Genomic DNA, 27,296 nt, shown 5'->3' on the forward strand with positions numbered 1-27,296 from the left:
TTCTGTTTGTAGACTAGTCCTTCGTTTGCAGGTACATACAGTTTTGTACAGGTTAAATGTCCTAAAGCTTCATTAAGAGAGTTAAGATTGCCTAGTGGTGCTTGGTGCCCTTCAGAACACTGAATTTCGCTACACTCAGACCTCTGGAAATCAGGAAATACAAACTTATGGTACACTCCATCCCTGCTGCACAGCTTTACCTCTGTCCCTCTGGAGCTAGTAATAGCCACTGGCAATGGTTCAGGAAGGGAGAGGGTGCCATAACAAGTAAACATAAGGAAATTTTGGGAGAGTGTGCCATTGTTTGTCTTCCAGTGATGTGAGTGCACTCCAGCTAGGTTCATTGTGCTAGGTATGTAGTAGTATTGGATAGTAGAGGATTTAGTTGGAGCAGGTTGGCCTAACTGTTACTGTGATATGAAATGTACCGAGGTGTTTTTGTCATGTGGATCATCAATAATGTGATGACATATGGCAGTCATCTCTGGGTTAATGAGGGGTATGAAGGCAGTGTGTCAGAAGGAATCCTCTGGGAAGGGTGAAGGGGTTGTAACATTTAGCAAGTCTAAGCTGATTTTCATGGAGTAGGCTCAGAGTTGGCCTGTAGGCCAGGTGTAGGTAGCTCCTGTTTGCTATTCCTGACCTACACTTGAGTCTTGCTATAACAAAGATAAGATGTTAGGCTTTGTTGGGCACTGCTCACATATCCTATTCCCTGAGTGTCCTGTAACATCTGTAAGGGTAGAATGTTAGTATGTGTTTATTGGCATGTCAGGTTTTGCTCAAAGGCGGCAGAGTTAAGTTAGTGTTTCAGAGGTGACGTATTCTTTAACTTGGATTTTCTATTTTCAGAGGTTTGAGTGTAGCTGAACAAAATGTTCTGAATCAGAGGGGTAGCCGTGTTAGTCTAGATCTGTAAAAGTCGCAAAGAATTCTGTAAAAGAAGCAAAGAGTCCAGTGGCACCTGATAGACTAACAGACATATTGGAGCATGAGCTTTCATGGGTGAATACCCACTTCGTCGGATGCATCCGACGAAGTGGGTATTCACTTATGAAAGCTCATGCTCCAATATGTCTGTTAGTCTATAAGGTGCCACAGAACTCTTTGCTTCTTTTACAGATCCAGACTAACACGGCTACCCCTCTCATAAAAGAATTCTGTGGTTCTGAAGGGCTTGAGGTACCCACTAGGCAGCGGTAGCTCTGTGTTAAGTTTTGGACTGTTTAATTTCCCTTTAAAATAAATAAATCTCAGCATCTGCATGTACCAAAGCTCTGCTCTCTGCCTCTTTTGCCTCGAGCTCTTTGGCAATGATTACTTCAACACAGAATGCACTAGCTGCATAGAATCATAGACTATTAGGGTTAGAAGGGACCTCAGGAGGTCATCTAGTCCAACCCCCTGCTCCAAGCAGGACCATCCCCAGATTTTTACCCCAGTTCCCTTAATGGCCCCCTCAGGGATTGAACTCACAACCCTGGGTTTAGTAGGCCAATGCTCAAACCCCTGAGCTATCCCTCCCCCCATGTTAGTCCCTTCACTGACTCTATGGCATCTCGTCATCTCCCTCCTCCCCATGAACAGGTGGTGGTTGGAATGGGACCCGCAGGTTGAGGAGCAGGAGAGGGAATGCAGGTACAATGCAGGGAGTGATGTGGAGTCATTGAGGGTGTTTTTTGAAGTGCGAGACAAATATGGAGTGAATGACGTGGAGCATTTGGGAGGAGGACAGAGCTGAAGCCCCCTGACATTCCCCACTGCACATTTGACACCCTTCTTTTCATCCCCATCTTCTCTTCATTGCTCTAGTACTGCTCCAACATTCCTTCCATCACCCATTGTTCATCCCCATACCTTTTGCTGCTCCAGGCCCCCTCACATGCACATCAGCTCCACTCTTCTTTTTGCCACGCAGGGCCCCTGTTAACCTTGGAGGATCATGAGGAGGTTGGGAAGGTGGTGAGGCTGTGAGTAGTGTATGTACCAGCTTGAGGTAGGAGGTGCCAAGCCTAGAGGTGCTGGGGCTCAGCCCTGGGAAGTGCTGGCACAAATTAAGCACTGACTTTGGTGCAGTGACCACAGCATGTGTCATTGGGCCACCCAGTTACTATGGCCAGGTCTGCACTCAACAGTTACATTGACCCAGCTATGTCACTCGGGGGTGTGAAAAATCCATACTCCTGAGCAATACTGTTAAGCTGACCTAACCCCTGGCGTAGACAGCACTAGGTTGATGGAAGAATTCTTCCATTGACCTAGCTACTGCCTCTTGGGAAGGTGGATTAACTAAGCTGATGGAAGAACATCCCCTGTTGCTGTATTGAGTGTCTACATTGAAGCACTACAGCTATGCAACTGTAGCTCTGCAGTGTTTCAAGTGTAGACAAGCCCTGTGACAGCAGACTGCCTGGAAACAGTCTGGCACTTTAAAATCCTTCAGTCTTGCTGTGCATGTGCATTTCATTGTCTCTGGGTGTGTTTCTGCAGCACTCAGAGGACGTAATTGTGGCATGTGCAGACATACCTGAGTTACCTTTTGATTTGAGTTAGCTCACTCAAACTAGCACTAACAGTAGTGGTGTGAGTTAGCTGCCACAGACAGTCCCACCTGGAACCTTGTGTATGTACTCCTACCGCTGGCCCATGCTGCCACCTGTGCTGCTGTGGCTACACCGCTAGTTTTAATGAGTTAGCTCAGATTAGGCCTACACATGCAGCCCCAGTTGCAGTGTAGACATACCCTTTGGCTGAAGCTACAGAAACCCTGCTCTGGAGTGCCTAACTTAACCCTGAAAAATTTCTTTAACATAACCAGCCCACAGGTACAGTGGGTGCCATGCACTAGCTGAGATAAATCCCAAACAACTGTGATAAGTTTGGGAAGGATTAGAGCCATAGTTTAAGCCCCAGATGTGCTCCAAAAAAGCTGGGTGGGAGGGGGGAGTTGATTTTATTAAAACACTTTTTTTTTTTTTGAAGAGTGCTGTATCTCAGGAACCTCTTATTCAAATGACCCCAGATTTGGACCTCTATCCCTACTCTGCACCTGTTGGGCATAGCAAATTTAAAAACAATCTGAGTCAGCATGTGAATTTTAGAGCACTTAAGAATAGTCTGTTAAACAGTAAGCAACTTTCAACCTTCACTATAGTAAAGCTTCTTTCTCTTCTTAAATTTAACTGTTTCAGTGTGTGTGTGGGGGTGTATTTTCCCCTAAATTTATGGGGAAAAGCATCTTTATATAAGTGATTACTGCATCCACACTAAAGTTTGGACTGCTTTAACTATACATATTTCAAATAGGTATAGTTAAAGGGTTACTGCTGATTAGAGGCTGCGGTGGGAGGCTGAAAACAGGTTAGAGAACCACTCAGTTTAGCATGGTGCTGCTTTTCATACTGGGAAGTTGGATGGAGCTGCATGGCACAGAAATTCAAGAAAATGGCTACTCTGCTCCCTAATTTCCATTGCGTGGATGAGGGTTTGGCATCATTGCCCTAGCCATGTCTAGACTCCACTTTCCAACACGTGCCATTTGGGTCTTCCACATGCATGTAGAAAGGCATATTGACACAGGTGCTGGGTCACTGCACTGATTCCACTGTGTATTGCTCTGCTGATTGTGCTTCAGCCCCTGCTGAGATGGATGTACAGATGCAAATCTCCACTCTTGCTCTATGCTACTTATGGGTGTGGAGGATCAAATCCTACAGGCTGTTAATTCTTGCCACTTAGTTTGCGTGTGTTCCAGATATTCCCTAGGCAGGAGGCAGATTAACACAGGGTACGTGGGATCCACGTTCAGCTGCAGTTAGAAGGGACCTGAGCACAACAATGACTTGAAGGCAGAGCAGTAGGTGGCATGAGCAGTGAAAAGCACAGCATTGTCATTCACTAGTAAATACCTACCGGGATGGGATGGGACTGGAGCCCCGAGCTGGATTGCAGAGCAGCTCCGGAGCAGTGGAACTTCAGGTTTTTGCCTGGAGCTGGAGTGGAACCAAAGCACAGCTCCAAAGCCCAGCATACAAGTGTAGGACTGGAAGGGTCAGTAAGTCATCTAGTCCTGTCCCCTCTACTCAAGGCAGGACTACGTAATAACTAGACCATTCTTGACAGGTGTTTGTGTAATCTTAAAAAACTTCCAATAAGGGAAATGACTCAGTGTCCCTAGACAATTTGTTCCAATGCATAACTACCCTGACAGTTAGAAAGCTTTTCCTGATGTCCAGCCTAAACCTCCCTTGCTGCAATTTAAGCCCATTGCTTCTTGTCTTGTTCTTAGAGGTTAACAAGAACATTTTTTGTCCTCCTCCTCGTAAAAATCTTTTATGTACTTGAAAACTGCTACTCTGTCCCCCATCAGTCTTCTCATCTCCAGACTAAACAGTCTTTCCTCAAAGGTCATGTTTTCTAGCCCTATAATCATTTTTGTTGCTGTCCTTTGGACTTTCTCCAGTTTGTCCCTACTTTTCTTCAGTTTATCCAGATCATTTTGAATTTTAATCCTGTCCTCCAAAGCACTTGCAATTCCTCCTAACTTGGTATCGTCCACAAACTTTATGAGTGTACTCTTTATATCATTATCTATATGATAGATGAAGATATTGAACAGAATCAGACCCAGGACCAATCCCTGTGGGACTGCACTTGATATGGTCTTCCAGCTTGATTGTGAACCACAGATAACTACTCTCAGGGAACAGTTTTCCAACAAGTTTTGCATCCACTTTATAGTAGCTCCATATAGGCTGTATTTCCCTAGTTTGTTTATAAGAAGATCATGCGAGACAGTATCAAAAGCCTTCCTAAAGTCAAGATATACCACATCTACTGCTTTCCCTCTATCCACAAGGCTTGTTACCCTGTCAGAGAAAGCTACTATGTTGGTTTGACACCATTTGTTCTTGACAAATCCATGCTGACTGTTACTTATTACCTTATCTTCTATGTGCTTGCAGATTGATTGCTTGATTATTTGCTCCATTATCTTTCTGGGTACTGAAGTTAAGATGACCGGTCTGTAATTCTCTGGGTTGTCCTTATGCCCCTTCTTATAGATTTGTTTTATATTTGCCTTCTTCCAGTCCTCTGGAATCTCTCCCATCTTCCTTGAGTTTTCAGAGATAATGGCTAATCTGTTTTATCTAATCTTATCTTTAATCTGCTGCTGTTGTCTTTATGCCAGCTAGCTTTTGATCAAACTGTAATGTGCTGGTAAATGTAACTGGTGTACATGTCCCTCGGACTGTATTGCTTAGAAGGTGGCACACCTGTGCACTACATTAGAGCAACTGTGTTCACAGGCTTCCATTGTTTCCATAAGGCCCCATTTTTGTTCTATCTATCAATCTATTGCGCAGCAAAAAATATACCATATCCTGTAAGCAGATTCACAAGCTTTTTCTTAAACGCATCATTAAAATCCTTTTAAATGTGTTTAATTTATGCAAATAATCAAACAAAACAGTTTTTTCCTGTGTGTTCTGTCACCTTGAGTTTCTAATTTAAAAAAAAATAATTCTCAGCCCATTGGTTCATGATGCAGATATTACTGTTAGCATTAAAAAAGGCAGGTTTTTAATCTTAGAAAAGATACTGTACCTGTACAGTAAGTGGTCTCTAGCATGCATTGTGTATTGCATAGCTGTTAGGATGTATCACCTTTGAAACCAACATACTAATGGTTTAGATGAAAAACAGGCCTGGTTCTTTTGTAATTTCTCCGAAGAATGAATTGTATGATTGCTTAATGTTAACTTTACTTACTAGCACCATTGTTTGTTTTCCAGGTGGTTCCTCCAAGAATTATGGCATGGTTTAAAAACGTGAAAAGCGTGGTGACAATCCTTTACTATTCTTAATGGCACTTCCACACTCCAAAGAAATTAAATTCAAACTACCTTAAAAAGAGCTAATTTTGTAATTCAAAATGACAAGAGTAAAGAAATTCTGGATTGAGTCTGTGTGTGTCTGTGCATCCATGCATGCACACCCTTAGTTCAGTCGGTTGTATCCCAGGTTATCCTGTATATAGAGACCTCTGCAACAGGAAAAATGGGACCAATAAAGGGATTTTCGTTTGGTTAGTTACATGGAAAATCTATATTTGTCAGGAATCTATCAAGTTAACTATTAGAGCCATTTATTTTAAGGTGGTAAATTAGTTGCAGATTGGGTACAGTACAATAAAAGGATATTTATTCCTTAGAGTATTGGAGGGTTTGTGAGGATGAATATCACAAATGTACATCCAGTGGTGAAATGTAAAGGGATCAGGACTAGAAAATCCCTATTAAATCTCCACACAGGTTATGCATGTCTGACATATTTTATGTGCTGCTAGCATACTATAATTATTAAAGCACTGACATGGTCGTTGAAATACAAGGCACAGACGACAATATGATCCCTTCCCTGATGAGCTATATTTGGAATATTGAACTGCAAAAAATATATATATGTAGTGATCTAACTGTGATCCATGTTGAAAGTCTCAGATCCTTTAGGTCCTCTATGGCTGTCACTGTCATGTGTCTCTTTCTCATTCTGCATCCAGAGTTTTTACCCATTGATCATGTCATCACAACTGCAGCTCTTGTTAAGTGTCAGTGAAAGATTCATTGACAGCTGGAAATCCCAACTTCCCCACTAAAAGCTTTATCTCTTGTGCTGTACCTTTAAATTCTAAAATTCAGTAGTGCAATGTTCGGTCTGTGACTGTACTGTATGAGAAAGTATTTAGTTCAGTACAGCCTGTTCTCCTGTGCAGTCCACTCCTTTCAGATCAGAACACGGAATCTAGGGGATTTGTGGCAGTACAGTCTCAGACTTTCAATTAGTATTGAACTTCCTCAAAGCATGAAGAATTAGAGATTACAAATTAAAGTGATGGGTTTTACCTATCTCTGTTTGAACTTAAATAGACATGGGTCTGCTGTAACTCAGGTAGTTCTAATGTAAACTTAATCTTCCTAGACTTGGACAGTGCTCACTAAACTCATGGCCAGTTTCTGATCTTCGTAACATGTGGGTAAATCCAGAGCTCAGTCGAGTGATTTCATTGGCATTATCCAGGTGTAACAGAGATCAGAATCTGACTCAGTGTATATAAATTAGTCTGTCCAAGCTAGTATGGTGGTATGCCAATAATTCATCTGTCACACTGGCGACTAAGGATTGGGAACAGATTAAGGAGTCTCTCTGGTCTAGTAGACAGATAATTATGGAAATGATTTCTTCTGTCTGTGGGCTGAACTTTGAGCTCTGTTCAACAACTCATGAAAGAGCTTGACCTTGGAAAATAAGGGGGACAGGAGGAGGATTGCTCACACACTAGTTTCTTATTTCTGTTATCTCCATATAGCTCCATTGGTATTTTAAAGATGAACAGTATGCTAAGGAGGGAGGATTGCTAACACACTAGTAGTGTCTTATTTCTGTTATCTCAATATAGCTCCATGGTATTATCAAGACACATAGTATGCCAAAACTTAAAAGTGAACATATGCTTGTGGGGGTGGGGAGTACAGAGGTCACTGCTGTTTCTTTCTAGTCAGAAAAGACTTAATGTGCTTGGTTTAGATAAGTTAAGGTTCACAGCTGAGCTGATCTCAGAAGTTGGCTAGTGTCATTTTTAGTTGACATGTGGCTCCCTAAACTTTTTAGAGCTTACAAAATTCCACAGCCAGAGTTTTTGTGACATAGTTAACACTGTTCTAACTTACTCCATTCCCAACTGGTCGTCATTGACTCCTGAGGCAACACCACCTTGATTTTAAAAGTGTGTTGTGTGAACTGTACAAGTATATTTATTTCCATGTTATTTCATGGCTTTGTTTTTCCTGTGTCTCTGGTGGTGGTGGTGGTGGTGGTGGTGGTTTTTTTTGTACTCTGCTTCTTTGTGTAATTGAAACAACCATATGTTTTGGTGCTTTGTCTTTCCCTATTACATAGAATCATAGGATTGGAAGGGATCTCGAGAGATCATCTGGTCCAATCCCCTGCACTCATGGCAGGGCTAAGTATTATCTACTTTACACTCCCTACCTCTGTACATTCAGAAGCAGTATCCCTACTTACTTTTTAATCCATGTTAAAACAAATATTGTGCTTTATTCTAGTTTTGTGTTTGTGTATTGGTTGTAAAATGTTCTAGGGTGCTCACAGTAAACACAATCTGTAAATCAGATAGATTGATAATTTGTCAGACTGCCCAAACAGTCCTAAAATGAAATAATGTGAATGGAAATCCTGGTGCCTTAGTCTAACTATTTGCAATCTCAGTTCTGGATTTAGGACTCGAAAGAGTCAGGAGCATTACTGTCAATTACAAAACTGCTTGCCATCTTTGATCCACCTGGTGTATGTCATTTGAACTCTCTTTTATACTTTAATATTAATCAGTTTATAATCAGGTGTTCGTGCCTCAATGATACACTTTATATTGTTTAAACAGGAAATAGGTTTGTGTCATTTTTTAGAAAAGAAAAACTTTTGATATGAAAATAAATCCATTCAGGTTTTTCATAGGGTGTCTCAATCAACTGGAATGCTGTTGCTTTGATAGAAGGGGTGAATGATTTCCCTCCCCCACCTCCCAAAAGTATAGTATCGGTTCTCTACTGTTAATAGGGTTTAATAGTTATAATTTAGATCTGTACTATGTAGAAAAGTTGCAAATGGAGATAAAATTGTGCATAGGGACATTGAGATTCAGAAGTACCATATATGGTACATATGTCCTTTCAGAGCTTTCATTTATATATCCAGGATATACCTCTTCATCTGAACATGAAAAAGCTAGCTAGCGGCTCTCCTATCTATTCTCTCTACTTCAAAAACATTGTTTAGTTCTCTCAAGCATTGATTTACACCATCTTATGCTTTTCAGGCTTTGGCAATTTGTTCCAAATTCCAGTTTCCAGATTGCTTGTGCTCATTCCCTCATGAACATCATCCCATTTGTGGTTTCTTGTGTTTGAATTAATAAACAACTTACTCACAACCATCTATTCCTTGCTTTCCAGTGTGTCTTATGCCCTATGAGATTCCACTGTTTTTCCATAACCTTTTTTGGTAAACTGTAAACGCCAGGCATAGCCAATCTTCCTTCAAAATTTATATCTGCTCCCCTAATCCGCAATCATTTTGCACTCTGCTGCTTGCTTTCAATTTCACCAATACCCTTGATTTTCTAAGTTACCAGGAATTGCACAAAGTAGTCTAGGTTCCAAAATTACATCTGTGTTAATTAGGTGTAACTCCACTGAAGTCTGTTGAGTTACTCCATATTTTCTTGGGTGCAAGTGAGATCAGAATTTGGCTCATCGTTCTACTTGCAGCCTTGTATTGTGTCAAAATAACTTCTGTCTCTACAACCTTTCTCTGTATATCCCAAGATTGTGTTACTACTGCCAAGCATTGTGCAGATAGCTTTAGTGTCCTTATTTTCCTCCTGGACCCCTCCTGCCAAGTCTTGTCTTAGTTTATATACCGTATTGTGCTGTTCAGTAGTTTTTACAATTGTCCATCTCTCCTAGTTTTGTCGCCTTAACTTCTTTATAATGATCTCTACAAGTCAGTTATTAGTCCATAAGATTAATCTATACATTTGGAATTTGTATGCCCTGTTCCTGTGCACAATGTTTGATTCCCTCCATTACGTTAATCATCTATAGTTCTAGGCTTTTTCAAAATCCTTCCCTTTACAAAGTCATTTCATATCAAGTAAACAGATGTGGCACCAAGTCTGACCCTGCAGCACCCACCTCCTTATCTCTCTCCTCCCTGAGCTGTTTCCTTTCACTGGCACCCTGTGTTTCCTGTGCCAAAGCCAGTTTAGAATCCATTTCAATAGGTTGCTTGTAGGATACTTTCTAATTCTGCAAGTCAAACTCTCATGTAGTAGAGTATCAGATACTTTCCTGAAACATGGATACAGTAAACTCGGTCCATTGTTTCAGCCTTATCTACCAAATCAGTAACGTGGTTAAAGAATTCAAGGACGTTTTTTAGACAGGACCTTCCTTTTTGTAGTTCTTGTTGACGTACAGATCTTTCAAATGTTTCATAATCTTATCCCTTATCAATTGTTTCTCTCTAGTTAAAATGAGGCTTACATATCCAGATCCTTCCTTGTGTTTTAGTAAAAATATGGATATCATAATATCCATCCTTTTGAGTGCTGAGACCTCCGTGTACTGTTAAAAAACTTTGCCAAAGACTTTCCTGTTTCCCTAATTGTCTCCTTCTGCACTGGGGTGTATAAAAAGGTGCTTTGTCAACCTTTAATAATTATAAATGTTTTGTTATCTAATCCAATGCACTAGGAACTTAAACATAAATTATTCTTCACCCAAGGAATGTTTAGTCCATTCTCAGAGTTGTTAACCTTCCATTTATTTTGGGAATGAAATCACTGAGAAAAACTACAGTAAACAGTATTGGGTAATTGTTGTCATCACACATGGATGCACAGCTCCTCTTATCTTCAGGAGGAGTTCCACATACATATCTATGGGCAGCATCTGCCCCTACTGGTGTAATTTAAGCTCACAAAAGTCAGGATATTCAGAATTTAAATGGAAATATGTGTCTAACCTTTACAGGAGAACTCCTTTGTGTGTGAGAGATCCATGACTGCTTAGTCTTTGCTATAGCAGTGTTCTAGGAAAAATGTCTCATGACCTGCCAGGAGACCTGATAGAAATACAAAGCTATGCACATGTTGCTGAAAAAGGTGGAATGAGGTACAAACCTTGCCTCTGTATGATGCTATAGTATAGGTAGGCTTCAGTTAGTGGCAAACAAAATAAATTATTCATGGAAAAACCTGTGTCCCAGATATGTTTTAATCTATATACTGTGTGACTAAGGATTAAAATAGTTGGTATTGGGCATAAAATATGGATGTTCACTGTTCTGCTAGAATAGGTGTTTTTAGTATATAATACAAACATATAGAAAAATCATATTCTATAGCTGATTCCCACTAGTACTTCCCAATGTGTATATAGAGAACTCAGTTTCCCATTTTACAATGAATTGAAACTGCTGATTCATTTATTCATTTATTATATGGTGCCATTGCTCTGTGTGTGTGTCTTTGTTTTGTTTGAACAAGTCTAAGGCTTTCTTTTCCCTCACCCTTTTTAGATTGATGCATTAGGTAAAAGAAGCAAAGAAGCAGAGGCAGCCTTCTTGAATGTCTATAAGAGATTAATTGATGTTCCAGGTAAGCGAATTATTATCCTACTCTGAAAAGCAAATGGTCTCTTTAGTTCCAGATGCTATTGGGAATTTCTTCTTCTTTTGCCTTTGCTAAGTTATGTTTGAGTAGTGGTTTTATTCTCAAATTGATGTACTATGGCATTGTTTCTAACTGAAAGAACTGTAACTTAGGCGCAATGATGGCTCCTCTTGAAACAGTTCATTGAGTTCACGTATTAAGTACTGTGAGAATCACTTTATATTTAATTGTTTCAGTACCATATGATTCTGAAATCTGTTCTGAATGTTATAGTTTATTAAATAAATTCACAGATTTTTGAGAGAGACTATCTGAAAACTGTATTAGTGATGCAAACAGAAGGAATCAATGTCGTAGCGCCGTTTAAAGTGCTGATAAAAGAGCAACTCTGCGCATCTCCAAGCACACACACACACCTTTCAGTTTGTTTGCAGAGCTCAGGCTCTACCACTGCTGCTAAGTAGTTGTGAATAGGAAAAGCATTTTGGATATTGACAAACCAAACTCTGTCAAGCTTCACTTTTATTAAAATTAAGTCTGTACATAATTATTAAGTAAAGGCTGGTCATGTATAAGTATCAGATTGGAAGTTTCCTTTATTCCTGGGGCAGCCCAAATTTCAACGTTTTTTTTTTCTACTTACAATTTGAGAGGGCGTATATTTGTATATGCTCAATAGGTACATTAGATTGGTTGGAAGACACTTTTTTTTTCTTTTGCTGTCATGTTCAAATAAGATGGCTGGGAGTCAGAGTCCTGGGTTTTCTTCCAGCACCACCATTGTCTGCATGGTCATGGACAAGTGACAAGTTAGACAATCATATATTCATTGCAAATTTCTAACAATAAAAACATTCTCTATTTTATTTACAGCTTGTTTAATGATTAAGTATTCGTCACTTAATTCTCCAGGCAATGCATTATAATTAAAATTATTATCATTTGTATTACAGAAGTGAATAGAGGCAAGGGCCCCTTTTTGCTGAGTGCAGTACAATTAATATATAGATCACATATATCATAGACTCGTCCATATTCAGTTCTGCCCAACTAAGGGGGCCCACCTTTCCCCCTAGGCAGTAGTTTATCCAGTTAGGTTGTTCAAATATGGCCTGTGAGATTTCATTCATTTACTTATTTCCTACTCTGTGTCTTCACTCTTTTGTAGATAAGTCACAGTTTACTGCACATGCCCTGTGGCTCAGAAAGGTAATAGATTTCTCCAAGAAGGCCTATACTTGAGTGTCCCATGCACGTGGCATATGGCAGCCTGCTATGTTTCCTCTAAGCCATAATTTGTCGTTCTCCATGATCCATTTTCAGCACTGATTGGTTGCGTAGAAAGAAGAGAGCATGCTTCTCCCCCCTCCTGCACAGTAGAAGATATTTTTAGTAAAACATACATTATCATAGGTCCAAGATCCAAAAGGCATAGAGTCAAATAGAAAATTTCATGTGGAACATAAAAATGTACGACTCTCCTGTTTGGGGATCTTCACTTATGAGAGAGATTTCTATAATACCTAGTTGTGAGTGAAAGACTTCTTCTCTTCTTCCTTTCCTTCATTAGCCTAAGCAACGTTATACATATGCACTCATTCACACTCCACGGTCCTTCATTGCCCACTTGTTACATATACACACATTGTATTTTGTATGCCAGTCAGATTCTCCCCCTCGATTCTTACCATCACAGGAAATTTTAAGATGGCTAGTTAGAACACATGGAATCTGTGGGGCTGGTAATAACTGCACAGTTTCCCCCCCTCAGTTAAATCTCCAGAAATCTGCCTCATGGACAGTGGCATGGAACAAGTTTGTAGCGGGGGTGCTGAAAGCCATTGAATAAAACTGTTAACCCTGTTTATGATGGAAGCCACTTCAGGCCAGGGGTACTGCCACACCCCTAGTTCCAGCAACCCTGCTCATGGAAGGAAGAGCCTGCTTGGTGTTCACCTTTAAATGAGATTGGTGGTGAGTGGAAAGACCTCTGTTAGACCCCCGCCTATGGTGGAACAAAAATTTAAAAAAATTGAAAATAAACCCAACATATCCCTTTATGGCTATATACAGGTATGCAAGCACTTATTTTCCATGAACCATTTAAAGAAAATTAAATCTAGTCCATCAAGGTGAATAGGAAGGTGTAGCATCTGTGTACTTTCCCAGATGACTTTGTGTAGATGTGCTCATTATAATGCTGATACTGATACGCCATCATTTTGTGCTAGTCTTTCATGTTTTTTTCCGTCTTACGTGGTCTTCTGTGTTTATGGATGGCCTTCTCTCACTAAATGGTATCAGCATACCTTTGTCAGGCATGTGGGGTTTAGCACTGTATATAATTTGACATACTACTTCTGTCTGATGTCTGAAATATTTACTCATATTTTCAGTTTCAAAATGTAGCTATGGTTTTTCTTCCGATATGCGTACTAAGCTATGCCATTCTGATAATGCTGTGATCCTGCAGAGATGCAGCACGGAATGAAGGTTGGAATGCTACAGAGTGGCTATTTAGTATCACACATCACTGTTATATGACAAGGGTACAATTGTATCAGAAATTCAGTATCCTTTATAGTACCATATTTAAAATTGCACCTAATGGTCTAATTCCCAGCAGGTGGTTTTATGGGTCTTGAAGAAAGCATATATACCTCTGTTCGGTAATAACATGCACACTTTTTATAATTAAAAATGCTACTATTTTAATTTTACTCATTAATGTATCCATATTGAAACACCAGATGCAATCCTTTATGGATTCACTAAATTTGAGGACTTTCTTTACTGCTTGTATGAGAATTTTCCACTTGGACTCATTTGTAAAGAATTTGGAAAAGAAGTGACATTTTATCTGCAAAATTGCCCTTAGAAATAGAATGGTTTGCTCATATAAAGGATAGCTATGCCCATTCCCACCTACACCTCTACCTCCATATAATGCGACCCGATATAACACGAATTTGGATATAACGTAGTAAAGCAGCGCTCCGGGGAGTGGGGCTGTGCACTCTGGTGGATCAAAGCAAGTTTGATATAACACTGTTTCATCTATAATGCAGTAAGATTTTTTGGCTCCTGAGGGCAGCATTATATCGAGGTAGAAGTGTATTTATATTGCTATTCAAGTACCCCATCAACCTGTGTGCTAAAAAAGTATCATTCTTAAAGTTAAATCCCACAGAGTATACCTTCAGTATGTTTTGTGTACATTTTCATCACTTTAATTGTTCAAAAATGTACTGTTTGTTTTGTTGGGTACCAAAACCTTTTTAATTAAAAAAAAATTCTTTTCTAATTTAACTTCCTTTTTCTTAGATGTAGAACAGAGTTAATATAAATGTATTCCTATTGTGTAAATTGTCAGAATTGTGCCAATAGTGGGAACTTATTTTGAAAAATTAACGTTTTTTTCATTCATTCTTTTTTTTCCTCGCTCTCAGAAAACAGAAGATATTAGGGAGGTTTTCTTGTCTTCCTGCTAATGCCAATTGCATTATGCCAACATCTGAGTTCACAAAACTAGAGACTAAAATACATTTGAGTAGCATTTAATATTTGAACTACTAATACACTCACAAACCTGCTCTGTGATTAGGATTCCAGTGTGCTGATGACATGGTCCCTGCCCTGAAGAGTTTACAGTCTAAAAAAGACAAGAGGAATAAAAAGGATGGAGGTCGAGGATAATAAAATACATACAGATTTCTTATGTATATTTGCATGAATATTACAGTTGCAGATTGCTAAGGGGGCAACTATCAACCCTTACATCTAACCATCATAAATTAGCTGACTTCTTTTATATGTGCCACAGTGGGAGTAGGCCTTCAGAAGAAATTTGCAGGAGAAGATGGACTTATGGATCAGTTGAGAAAGGGCCTTTCACACAAAGAATTACATAAGTTTTTTGTTCATACATGATTATGATTCAATCCTGCGAACGCATCATGCTTTCTTCTGTAAGATACACTATGCAAGTACTGGCAATAGATAGTAATAAAATGATCAAGTAACCATTAATAAGTAATCAATAATAAACAAAAGGGAATTATTTCCATGCCCAGAAAAGAAAATCTGCTCGCTCTTAAAGAGCTCTTATACTATGATTCTCAATTTGCTTATTATTTGTTTTTATATATTAAACAACTCTGTCAGGGTATTAAGATAAAAGTAAGCTAACTTACTTGACAGAGTTCCAGCACTGCATTATAGTATGTTAAGAATTTCAGTTATGTTGGAGTCTGGAGAATTTATAATTGACTAGAGAGAACTTCTTTCATGTAGGTCACCATTTCAAATGCTTTATTTGTTTATATCACGGTAGCCCCCAGAATGTGCTATGCTCTGTACAAACATGTAGGAAGTTCTGCCCCCAAGAGTTTACAATCTGGAAAGTCAGGCAGATGGGGCTTGGGAGGGAGAACAGGATACAACTTAAAGGTTCATTTAAAAAATGTTTTTTGTTTAAATCGTATGAGATCAGAGGTGAGGTAAGAGAAAAGGAAGGATGGGATGAATTAATGGGAACAAGGGAACAGGACAAAGAAGGAGGGAAGGGGAAGAAGAGACCCATGCTGTTTTTGTAATCTGATAAAGACTTCAACAGCTACTAAAGATATTAGAACACAGTTTGTCAGATGAAGTGGAAGTTTCAGGCTATTACCTTAATTTAGTGCTTTTCAGAAAAGGATACAGAAAAGTAATCCTTCACTTATACCAGAGGTGAGGAATGTTGGGAAGTAGGAATTGTTTGGTTGGTTTTTTGTTTCTTTCCAAGTACAATGTATAATATTAAACAAGAGGTACAAGGTTCATGATAACTCAGATAACAGGAGAGTGTATACACCAATTTACTTAACAAAATGGTCAGAGAGCCCCTGAACTTGCTTAATTACAACATACGCATACTGCCCTTTGTGCTTATAAAGTAATGTCATTCTTCTTTGAGTGCTGTCCTCTGTGGGTGCTCCACTCTAGGTGACGGTGCGTCCCGGCGCCGTTGATCAGTGCCTGGTTGGGACGCACGCATTCAGTTGGTATCTCCCATCTCGTTGGACTCTTCCTGAGTGCGTGCGCCCCACACCCTCCCCAGTTCTTTCTCAACCATCCTCAGCCAAAGACGGAACTCGGAGCAGTGCTGCCTTTTCTTCCCTGTCTCTATAGGAAACAGTAACAAAGAACATAGAAATAATTATTAGTTACATCCCAGTTGTTTCCTTCCTTTAGTGTAGTTACATAGTTAATTACTTAGGGCTTGTCTACATCAGAAAGTTGCAGCGCTGGTGAGGGAGTTACAGCGCTGCAACTTTGAAGGTGTACACATCTGCAGGGCATCACCAGCGCTGCAACTCCCTGTTTGCAGCGCTGGCCATACTCCCGTTTTGTCTCGGGTGTAGAGGATCCAGCGCTGGTGATCCAGCGCTGGTAATCCAATGTAAACACTTACCAGCGCTTTTCTTGACCTCCGTGGAAGGAGGAAGCCTCTGGTAATCAAGCTGATCTCCTTTCCCGGTTTGCTCTCATCGTTCCCGGAACCCCGAGCAAGCAGGTCTCCTTCCCTGCGGTTTGCTGGGTGGCTCCGGGAACGCGAGAGCAAACCGCGGCGAAGCTGGTCTCCTTCCCCGGTTTGCTCTCTCGGTCCCGGAACCCCGAGCAAGCAGGTCTCCTTCCCTGCGGTTTGCTGGGTGGCTCCGGGAACGCGAGAGCAAACCGCGGCGAAGCTGGTCTCCTTCCCCGTTTGCTCTCTCGTTCCCGGAACCCCGAGCAAGCAGGTCTCCTTCCCTGCGGTTTGCTGGGTGGCTCCGGGAACGCGAGAGCAAACCGCGGCGAAGCTGGTCTTCCTTCCCCCGGTTTGCTCTCTCGTTCCCGGAACCCCGAGCAAGCAGGTCTCCTTCCCTGCGGTTTGCTGGGTGGCTCCGGGAACGCGAGAGCAAACCACGGCGAAGCTGGGTTGCCTTTCCCGGTTTGCTCATCGCGTTCCCGGAACCCCCCTTGAAGCCGCCCAACAGCGCTGCAGTGTGGCCACATCTACACCACTTGCAGCGCTGGTTGCTGTAAGTGTGGCCACTCTGCAGCGCTGGCCCTATACAGCTGTAACTAATACAGCTGTAACAACCAGCGCTGCAAAATTTTAGATGTAGACATGGCCTCAGTTAAAAAAAAAAAAATCCTCAGGCTTGTCTCTGTTGAGACACTCTCCTCAGCCATCTCTAATTCATAATGCCAGGAGCTTCAGGATTCAAAAAGGTGTATTTCCTGTCAGGAATCCATGCCACGGACAGATGGGCACTCATACTGTGTGAAGTGCCTCTGGGCACCCACGTTCCTGTGAAGTGCCTCCATTGCACGAGCCTCAAGTCAAGAGCTCGTCGTGACAGGGATCTGTGGCTCAAAATGCTGATGATGGAAAAATCCTTACAGCCGCTTTCGGAGATGGGAAAGGTTAAACCCGCTCCCACATGCTCCCCAGCCAGATTGGAACCGGTGGGCAGCGTTGCTTCACCCTCCCTGGAGCGGAGGCAAGAAGCAGAACAGTCTTACAGGAAAGACTTTAACAAGGGTAGGGGGTCTCCCGTGAGATCCCTACCCTCTGTGCTGACAGCACCAAAGGCAGGTGCCTCCCCTTTCAAGAAGTTCAGGAGACATAACACACAGACTCCTCAGAATCCTTCAACCATCTGCTCCTCAAAAATCGTGCTCCCTATAAACGAAGCACTCCTGGAGTCAGCTGACACTCTCTGGCAAACCCCAGCGTCTTTAGTACCAGCTTGCAAAAAGGCCGAAACGTAAATACTATGTCCCTGCTAAGGACGCTGACTTCCTATTTCTCATCCACCACCAACTACCTTGTCATGGATGCAGTTGCACAGAGGGCGAAACAGTCACAATATCGACCCACCCCGCAAGACAGGACCTTAGACGTCTTGACGTCTTGGGCCACAAGGTTTATATGTCCTCCACAATTCAGAATTGCAAACTATTCTGCTCCCCTCGCCAGTTACGACTTTGATAATTACAATAAACTTTTGAATTTGCCTCCTACATTCCAGAGGATAGGAGAGCAGACTTCAAATCAATCCTTACTGAGGGCCAGCTGATTTCCAGAACCGTCCCTACAGGCATCTCTAGACACGGCAGACACAGCAGCCCATATAACTGCAGCTGCTGTGGTTATGTGCAGATCCTCATGGCTCTCTGCATCTGGCATCCTCAAAAGAACTGCAGACCAAAGTGGAGGATCCTCCCTTTTGATAAAGACAGACTTTCTCCTACCCTTCCCTGTCCCTGTTCAGGGACCCTTCTCATGACACTCACTTCGCACAGAAGTGGCGCATCTTCTGCAACTAGGTGCAGTGGAATCTAGTGCCGACACAAAATCAAGGGACAGGTTTCTACTCCCGTTACTTTCTAACTCAGAAAAAAGAACCGGAGGATGGGAGGCCTATACTAGATCTACACCGACTGAACAAATTCGTGAGGATACAGAGATTCAAGATGGTCACACACTGGGCACAATAATACCTGCACTGGATCAAGGGACTGGTTCACAGCCCTCGACCTACAGGATGCTACTTTCATATATCAGTTGTTCCAACTCACAGACGCTTCCATCGATTCACAATTGGCCACAGACCATTTTCAATACAGAGTTCTTCCTTTCGGACCACCACAGCACCGAGAGTTTTTTTTCCAGACTCTAGGCATGGTTTGTGGCTCACCTCCGCAAACATGGGGTCACGCTGTTCCCCTATCTGGACGATTGCCTCATCAAGGGCAACTCCTATGGCGAAACACTTCAAGCTACCCATTTCGCTATCTCCCTCTTTCGCAGCCTAGCCTCCAAATAAACTTCCAAAAATCCACCCTGACACCTAAACAGATCGAGTTCATCAGAGCTCATCTCGACTCAATCCAGAGCAGGGTCTTGCTCCCATATCACAGATTCCTCACCATCATGCAGCTCAAACGCACGCTCTCTATTCGTCCCAGGACACAGACAAGACTCTGCCTACAGCTCCTTGGTCACATGGCAGCCACCACCTTCATGGTTCACCACACCAGGCTACACACGAGATGTCTTCAGGGCTGGTTCAATTCCAATGTCAAACCCAACAGACACACCTTAGGGATGCTGCTAACTCCTCCTCCCAATGTTATAGCTTCCCAACATTGGTGAACAAGTCCAGAAAACCTCTGCACAGGAGTTTCCTTCCACCAATGTTTCCCAATGCTCATGCTCACCGCGGACGCTTCCCTAATCGCTTGGGGAGTGCACTTAGGGCGGCACAGGGCACAAGCCGGTGGTCCGCATCAGAGACGCATCTACACATAAATCTCTTAGAGCTCATGCCTTCACTTTCTTCCCCTCATAAAGAACAAATCTCTTTGGGCCTTAAAAGACAACATAGCATGCATATACTACATAAACAGACAGGGGGGAGCCCGATCACATTCCCTTTGCATGGAAGCCATTCAACTATGGAATTGGTGCATATGACATCGAATATAAATCATTGCTTCCTACCTACCAGACTGCCACAACACTACTGCCGATGCATTCAGCAGGCACTTCTTGACACAATGTGAATGGGAACTGCACCCCGCAGTACTCACACAGTTCTTCTCCCTCTGGGGCACCCCGTCAATAGATCTCTTTGCCACGACCCAAAATCGAAAATGTTCCATTTTGCTCTAGTGTGGGGCTCGGGACTGCATCCCTAGGAGATGCATTCCTCATCCCATGGAACAATTCCCTCCTGTACGCCTTCCACCAATCTCTCTGTTACACAGGGTTCTTCGGAAGATTGCTGACGACAAGGCCCGGGTCATCCTTATTGTCCCGGCTTGGCCAAGAAAGATGTGGTATCTCTACCTACTCTGCATGTTCTCCCGTCACCCACGGGCTCTCCCCGACAGGCCAGACCACATTTCCCAGGACAACGGACGGGTTCTTCACCCTCAGCTCCAAAAGCTCCACCTCACAGCCTCGTTCCTTCATGGTTCCAAACCCATGAACTAGCCTGTTCCGAGCAAGTCCAATATTTCCTCCTGCACAGTTGGAAAGACTCCACTCGTAAAACCTACCTGCAGAAGTGGAAGCATTTCGCCCTCTGGTGCTCACGTAATCACTTAGCACCCAATAACGTGACCCTCCCTAACATTCCAGACTACTTCCTGAAACTAAAACAGGATGGACTTTCGCTCAGCTCCTGTGCACCTGGCACAGTGCTTACCACCTTCCATGGCCTATTAGATGGTTATTCATTCTTTACCCACCGCACCATAAAATGCTTTCTCATGGGCCTGCAGAATCTCTACCCTGAAATTTACCCAACAGCAGCTGCATGGAATCTTAACCTCATTCTTCATGCTCTCATGAAACCTCCATTTGAGGCCCTGGCTACCTCCTCTCATCTCCATATGTCCATGAAGGTGGCTTTCTTAGTTGCCATAACATCAGCAGGGAGAGTTGGTGAAATGAGCGCCCTGATGGCCCACCCTCCCTACACAATCTTCTCCAAAGACAAAGTCACTTTGAGACCACATCCTAAATTTCTTCCTAAGGTGGTATTGACCTTCCTCCTCAACCAACCTATATACTTACCTACTTTCTATCCCAAACCTCACAACACTCCACAAGAGGCAACCCTGCATACTCTCGATGTCAGGCGAGCAATCGCCTTTTATTTAGACAGGACTAAACCATTTCGTAAGTCCCCACGACTCTTTGTTTCCATTACCAAAAGATTGAAAGGTATGGCTATCTTTAAACAATATCTATCCAAGTGGATCTCTGACTGCATCAGATCCTGTTACCATGCACAAAATCTTCAACCGCCCGAAGGCATTAGAACTCATTCCACTCGAGCCATGTCGACATCCGTTGCCTTCCTACACAATGTTCCCATTCCTGACATCTGTAAAGCGGCTATGGGGTCATCTGAACACAAGTTTGCAAAACGCTATGCTCTCACGCAAGACACCACGGCAGACACCATAGTAGACCATACAGTACTATCTACAGTACTCACTGCCGCATCTCCAAAGTCCCACCAACCACAGTGGGTACTGCTACACATTCACCTAGAGTGGAGCACCCACGGAGACAGCACTCGAAGAAGAAGAGAAAGTTACTCACCTTGCAGTAACTGAGGTTCTTCGAGATGTGTGTCCCTGTGGGTGCTCCACTCCCCGCCCTCCTCCCCTCTACTTTGGAGTACTAGTATGATTCTCCATGGTAGAGAAGGAACTCAGGAGGGTGTGGGGCGCACACACTGAGGAAGATTCCAACTAGACGGGAGATACCAACTGAGCGCATGCGTCCCAACCAGGCACTGCTACCGAAAATCTCCGATCAACGGCACCGGGACGCACCGTCACCTAGAGTGGAGCACCCACAGGGACACACATCTCGAAGAACCTCAGTTACTGCAAGGTGAGTAACTTTCTCTTGTATGTCAATTTAAAAAAGGGGGTGAAGACGTGAGAGTAAGGGTGAATCGGGTCTCAAGTGAGCAAGTTACAAAGATTCTGAAATGAGATACTAAAATATGTTTTAAAAAGTTAATACATTCTAAATACTTCTAATTGGGTTGATCTTCAGTCATTTGGCAAAACTCTGTATAAAGAGCAGGTGCAGCACAGAGTTATGCTAAGCTTCAAAGTGTAGTATGTAGAAGATCAGGACTGATTAGCATTGACAGACCTGTGAGAAACTTATACAATGTTTGCCTACAGTGTGCCAACTCTAATCGGTGCCTAACTTCTGTTAGAAATAACATGCATCAAAATAATCATCCTTTTATAAAATAAATCACAGGAAATTATATTAGAGTAATAAAATGAAATGGCTTAGGTTTTTGCTGTCGCTAGTGATAATTTGACAGCGGCGATAAATATGCATATTCATTACCAATTGTCGAATACCTGGTCAGTCATTTTGCTGTGAGAATTATATATATATAACAGTAAATGAAACTGTGAATTCAGTCTACTGTGGCTCTTTTGGGTAATGTTGATTGCTAATTTGGCTCTTGAACCGTTGAGGTCTGAGTATCACCGCTTTAAAGCTTTCTGAGGCCTGCAGAATTTAGGCTCGTACTATTAGTTGATAATGAAGACTAACATTCCCTTCACTGTTTGTGGCCACCTTAAATTCCCTGCTGTATTTTTTTTTTTAATGCAGTGTCCTGTTGTTTTAAATCTAAATGGGTGGTGTGTGTTTGAGGATCAGGAGGGAATGCTCTGCTTTGTAAAAGTGGAAAAATAACGGATAATTTAGCCCAGTGAAAAAAACAGATGATATTTATAATTCCTGATTTTTAAAGCACAACCGTTTCATGTTCTATATAAAACGGGGGAGGTGGGGGTGTGGAGATGATGGGCTTTGTTTCAAAATGGAATTAGGGCTATAACTCTTCTGTCCCTTAGGCTAGTGGAGTCATAGGGGAAGAGGAGGAGAGCTGCAGTTTATTGCAAGAAATCTTTGCCTCAGTCTCTGTAGGCTATTTCAGTTTACCCCTGAATTTTGGGGGGAATAATTAATGAATTAATTAAGTATGCTGTGAGGTATTTGAATATTCAAAAGCTACAATGTAATTATTATTTTTCTAAAACATGTTTTCAGATTTTCACATGTGATCTCCCAAGAAATCATTTGCATTTACTCCATCAGGACCTTATATAACTCATTGCCATGCAATTTTACTAACCCAGAGACAATATTCCTAAGGAATACCTCCACCACAAATGTTTATTGCAAAGATAAGGCAGCGGGTTGGGGAGAATGATATATTTAAAAACTCATTTTGCTTTGTGATAATGACAATGTGACACAGCAGAACTTGTGCACTGGCTTGGTTGTGGTTTTTTGTTCATTTAATTATAATTGTACGTTTTAAAAAACTCGCATTAAGGAGTTTTCTTTCACTGCTTTGTCATTTTGTGTGGGAGTTTCTTGAGAACAATTGCTAAAATAGCATCACTTAAGACATAGTTTAGGCAAGACAAATAGTCTCTTTGAAAGAAGTGCACTGCATTGGATGAATTATTTTTAGATCCAAACCGTAGGAAACACATTGCCAATTTTATAAAATATTAATTGCCACTAGTTCTGGCAGTGTTGCATAACTTGCTGTCTTACTGTTGTCAATGTTCTAGGCCTGTAATGAGGAGAAAGCAGGGGTATGAGAGACCAGACTTTTTGTTTTGAAAAATCACCTCAAAAGCTCCATATCTAAAATACCAGGTGAACAAGTTTTTATAAGGTTATTCAGATTTTCATTACTAAACCAAATAAAATGGGAAACCTGATTTTCTGTTCTTAAGTATGGAGTTGTGTATACTTTTTCCTGTATGGCACTGAACAAGTACACCGGTAAACTCTCTGAAATAAGAGGCTTATGATTATTTTTAAAAGTTTGATTTGCATCTTTCATGTCCTAGCAACATATAGGTAATCCACTCATTTCTCCTGTACATTTCAAGACCGGTATTACAATACTAGTTACTGTTAGAAACAGTGCAAATGTGAATATTTTAATACTACCACTGTGGCACGAAATTAAATCCTACAACATAAATAGACTTGAAATTTATAGTGACCTGTGTTTCAGTACATGTTACTCTTGCAGAAATTTTAAGTCCCCAGTCATGCTGATGTAAAAGCTTTGTGTGGAGACTTAAAATTCACAGAGAACGTTCTCCTGATCTTGTTGAACATACTCCATTCCATACATTCCAATTCTCTCTCATTGGCAGAACAGGAATCAGTCCCTATGGTTGAGTCTAGGGAGCACTTTGTAACTCATACCTTCTGAGGTTAGGAGTTCCCATTTTCCATAATACCAATTAGCCACCTACAAAATGTTTTAAATCTAAGAAACAATGCGGCTGTATACCAGAAATGGCTAGGACAATGTTATGTTTGCTGAGCAGTCAAGTAACCATCACTTCTCACATTTCAGGTACAGTCTCAAGGCTCAGTAAAGCAGTTTCTATAAAGAAACCTCAAGCCATGCAAATGTCTTCAATTTTTTTTTAAATAGTATCAGGAATAGTTATGGGTTGCCCAGTACTGTGTGAATTATAAATTTAAACAGTGACATTTTTTCTCTTAGTTGTTAGGATTTCCCTTTCCAGTCTGGCTTTGTATTAGTCTCTGTGTCTTGTATTAGTTTGTAGATTGAAGAATTAATTTTAAATAGGGAAGATCTACATAAAATAGGGCACAACTGATTTTTGCTTCTGAAGTCTGTTAGCATGATTTGAAAAAAATTCACTATTCACTATTTTTTTCACTTCTCTATCTTTTCAAACGTACTAGCAGAGAAATATTTTTAAAGATTAACTTCTTAAAATTGATCTTATTTTTTTCTGCTGAGGTGCTTTTTTCTTTTCCTTTTTAAATAAATAAGGTGGTCCCAGCATATTCAATATCTAGACAGCTTTTCATCAGTTGCTCATCAGCATGCTAATTGCTGTATGACTAATTATGCCCTGAATGCCAGTTGATTTTCTTAATGAGACAGCTGGGTTAATTATGTAATCGTATGATTACATTAGCCTAGAGTGCCCTGGCGAAAAGTAACGCATGCAGGAGCGTGATGTCATCGCATGAACAGCACTCACAAGGGGGTGCATTCATTTTCTGCCTAATGACAGGGGAGGGCAACGTTACCTACAGTGCTCTTTGTGTAAACAGTTATATTGAATTATTACGGTCTGTGTCTTTTTCCAGCTTGTACAATGCATGGAGAATTGTTTTTGAAGAAAACTCGGTTTAGAAATTCATTCGTTCAGCGATAGTCCAGTTTTACTTTGTGTTACTATGGCAGAGTTTACATTTGGTCTAAGCATTAAAAAGTTATAGCAGTTGCTGAAATGTAACCTCAGGCTGCTAACGCAGTGCATTATTTTATTAAGATCCACCTTTCTTTTACTTTAAAACCCTGCTCTTAAAATATGCACAGTAGAACCTGGCTCGTCCACACGTTTATAAACTCCACCAAAAAATTGGTGTTCTTTCCCCTCTGAGAAGTGGTTTAACAGTAGTTCCTGTTGTGAGGTCTTATATTAATTTGACTTTGTTTTTTAAACAAAATACACTAGTGTGCATTAACTAGTACATTATGAAGTATTATCGGCCAGGAAAACGAAGTTAACACCGTTGCTTTTTGCATGGCTTTGTTCATTCAGAGGCATATCCAGCCCTCTCCTTCTTGACCAGAGCTTCATTTGTAGTGGATTTGATATGATGCACATCTGTGCATTCACACAGGTCTGCCGTGTGGCTGGCCGGGGAGACCTGCTCAGAGTGAGCTCCTTGTGAAACAGCACTGAGAGGGCAGCACATGGAAAGGTTAGGGGAAGGACACTAATCCATCGTCAGGGCTTGAGTGGCATAGAAGAATAGTTTTGACTATTCTTTAGTATTTCTATTATGGTACTATGTCTGACGCTCAGTCAAGGATCAGGGCCCCATTGTGCTACGCACTACACAAATAGAAATAAAGATGAGTTTCTGTCTTGGTATTAGGATGCAACAGGTGGATTAGAGAGAAAAATGGGGAGTTGGAAGGTGAGGTCATAATAAAATGAAAGGTTTAGCGTAAAAGCAGGTATCTCTACTCATCTCTCACCTAACTAATGCCAGGTGGTAATGATTTGTAGGCATTTTTGTATACTAGTGATTTAAGCGTTTCCTCTCTTTCCCCTGCCTTCTTGTCAGCCCTGTGTCCAGTCAGGGCACCAGACTCTTGATTTGGGTCTTATTCTGTAGCTTGCAAAACTGTCATTTACAGTGAGTCTTCCAGTTACTAGTATCAGTTAGCAAGGGTTTGCTGTACTGGAGTTTAGAGAAAAAGCACTCCATTATTTCGAAGCTTTTCTTTGCTGCTTTCTGTACACTATCACCATTCCATTTCAGTTCCTTCAAATGTCAATGATCTGCTGGTAAACTATATGAAATCTGCATAACATAAAAAGACAGGCTTTTATATGTGCAAGTTCTGGTTGTGTATTTTTTTCCCCCAAAACCCCGCACCAATCAAGAAGGAAAATAGCACATCACAGACTTCAGATTGTGGTGTTTACATTGAACACAGTAATACTTGTGTGAAGTTTAAATGATGTTGTAGATAATTGAGAAGACCAAAAAGCTGTGATGTCTAAAGTATAAAATGCTCTTTGAGGTTTGACATACATAAATTAATTTTTTGACTCTCTAGCCAAAGCAAGTCATAGTCATTATGTTGTCATGCAGTAATTAGTTTTGTTTATAAATTAAGCCTAAGAGGTACTTTGGCAATGCCTTTTACAAATCCCAAAACAATATTCAAAGGCTGCAAGCTTTTAGGTGGTCAACTAAGCTATAGTAAAGTTTGAAATTTAATGCATGGGAGACTGTTTTTACATTTTGGTGATTCTGCGATTGTTTGCTACTTTAGCATTAGCCTTTAATAGAGCTAAAGTAAATATACATATCCTGATGAATAATTATGAGTATGATGAATTTTTATTTACACTATAATGCTTTACAGGGATTGAAAATTTGACTAAAGGTTTAGTCATTATTCACTTTATAACGCACATGTTATTTTTATATGTCTTTGAATTCCTTCCTAATTTCAGTCTAGAAAAGCATTGTTTATTTGGCGCAGACACAGTGTCTTGTATGGTGCCAAGTATTAGAGGGGTAGCCGTATTAGTCTGTATCCACCAAAAACAACGAGGAGTCCGGTGGCACCTTAAAGACTAACAGATTTATTTGGGCATAAGCTTTTGTGGGTAAAAAACCCACTATTTCAGATGCATGGAGTGAAAATGAAAGGTTATATCCAAATAAATCTGTTAGTCTTGTGAGTATCCTGGCTTTTTAAAGTGAATGTACTAAAAAAAAAAAAAAGTTTTTAAAAAATTGTAGGCATAGAAGGCAATGTACAAACACTGGTTTTTATAAATACTGTTTGTATTGGCTATGGTATTTTAAGTCTGCTAGCACAAATGTTGTTAATATTTTATAGAAATATCATGG

At 41.1% G+C, this 27,296-nt stretch overlaps 1 protein-coding gene across 1 annotated transcript in view; it reads left to right on the plus strand.

Annotated features, from left to right (window-relative positions):
- Positions 1-27,296, plus strand: part of CUX1 (cut like homeobox 1) — a 356,919-nt gene that overhangs the window by 171,131 nt on the left and 158,492 nt on the right. Inside the window, 1 exon segment of the mRNA XM_030536988.1 lies at positions 11,161-11,239. Coding sequence (XP_030392848.1) covers positions 11,161-11,239 — 79 coding nt within the window.

This window comes from Gopherus evgoodei, chromosome 17 (assembly GCF_007399415.2).
Source record: "Gopherus evgoodei ecotype Sinaloan lineage chromosome 17, rGopEvg1_v1.p, whole genome shotgun sequence".
Taxonomy (NCBI): domain Eukaryota; kingdom Metazoa; phylum Chordata; order Testudines; family Testudinidae; genus Gopherus; species Gopherus evgoodei.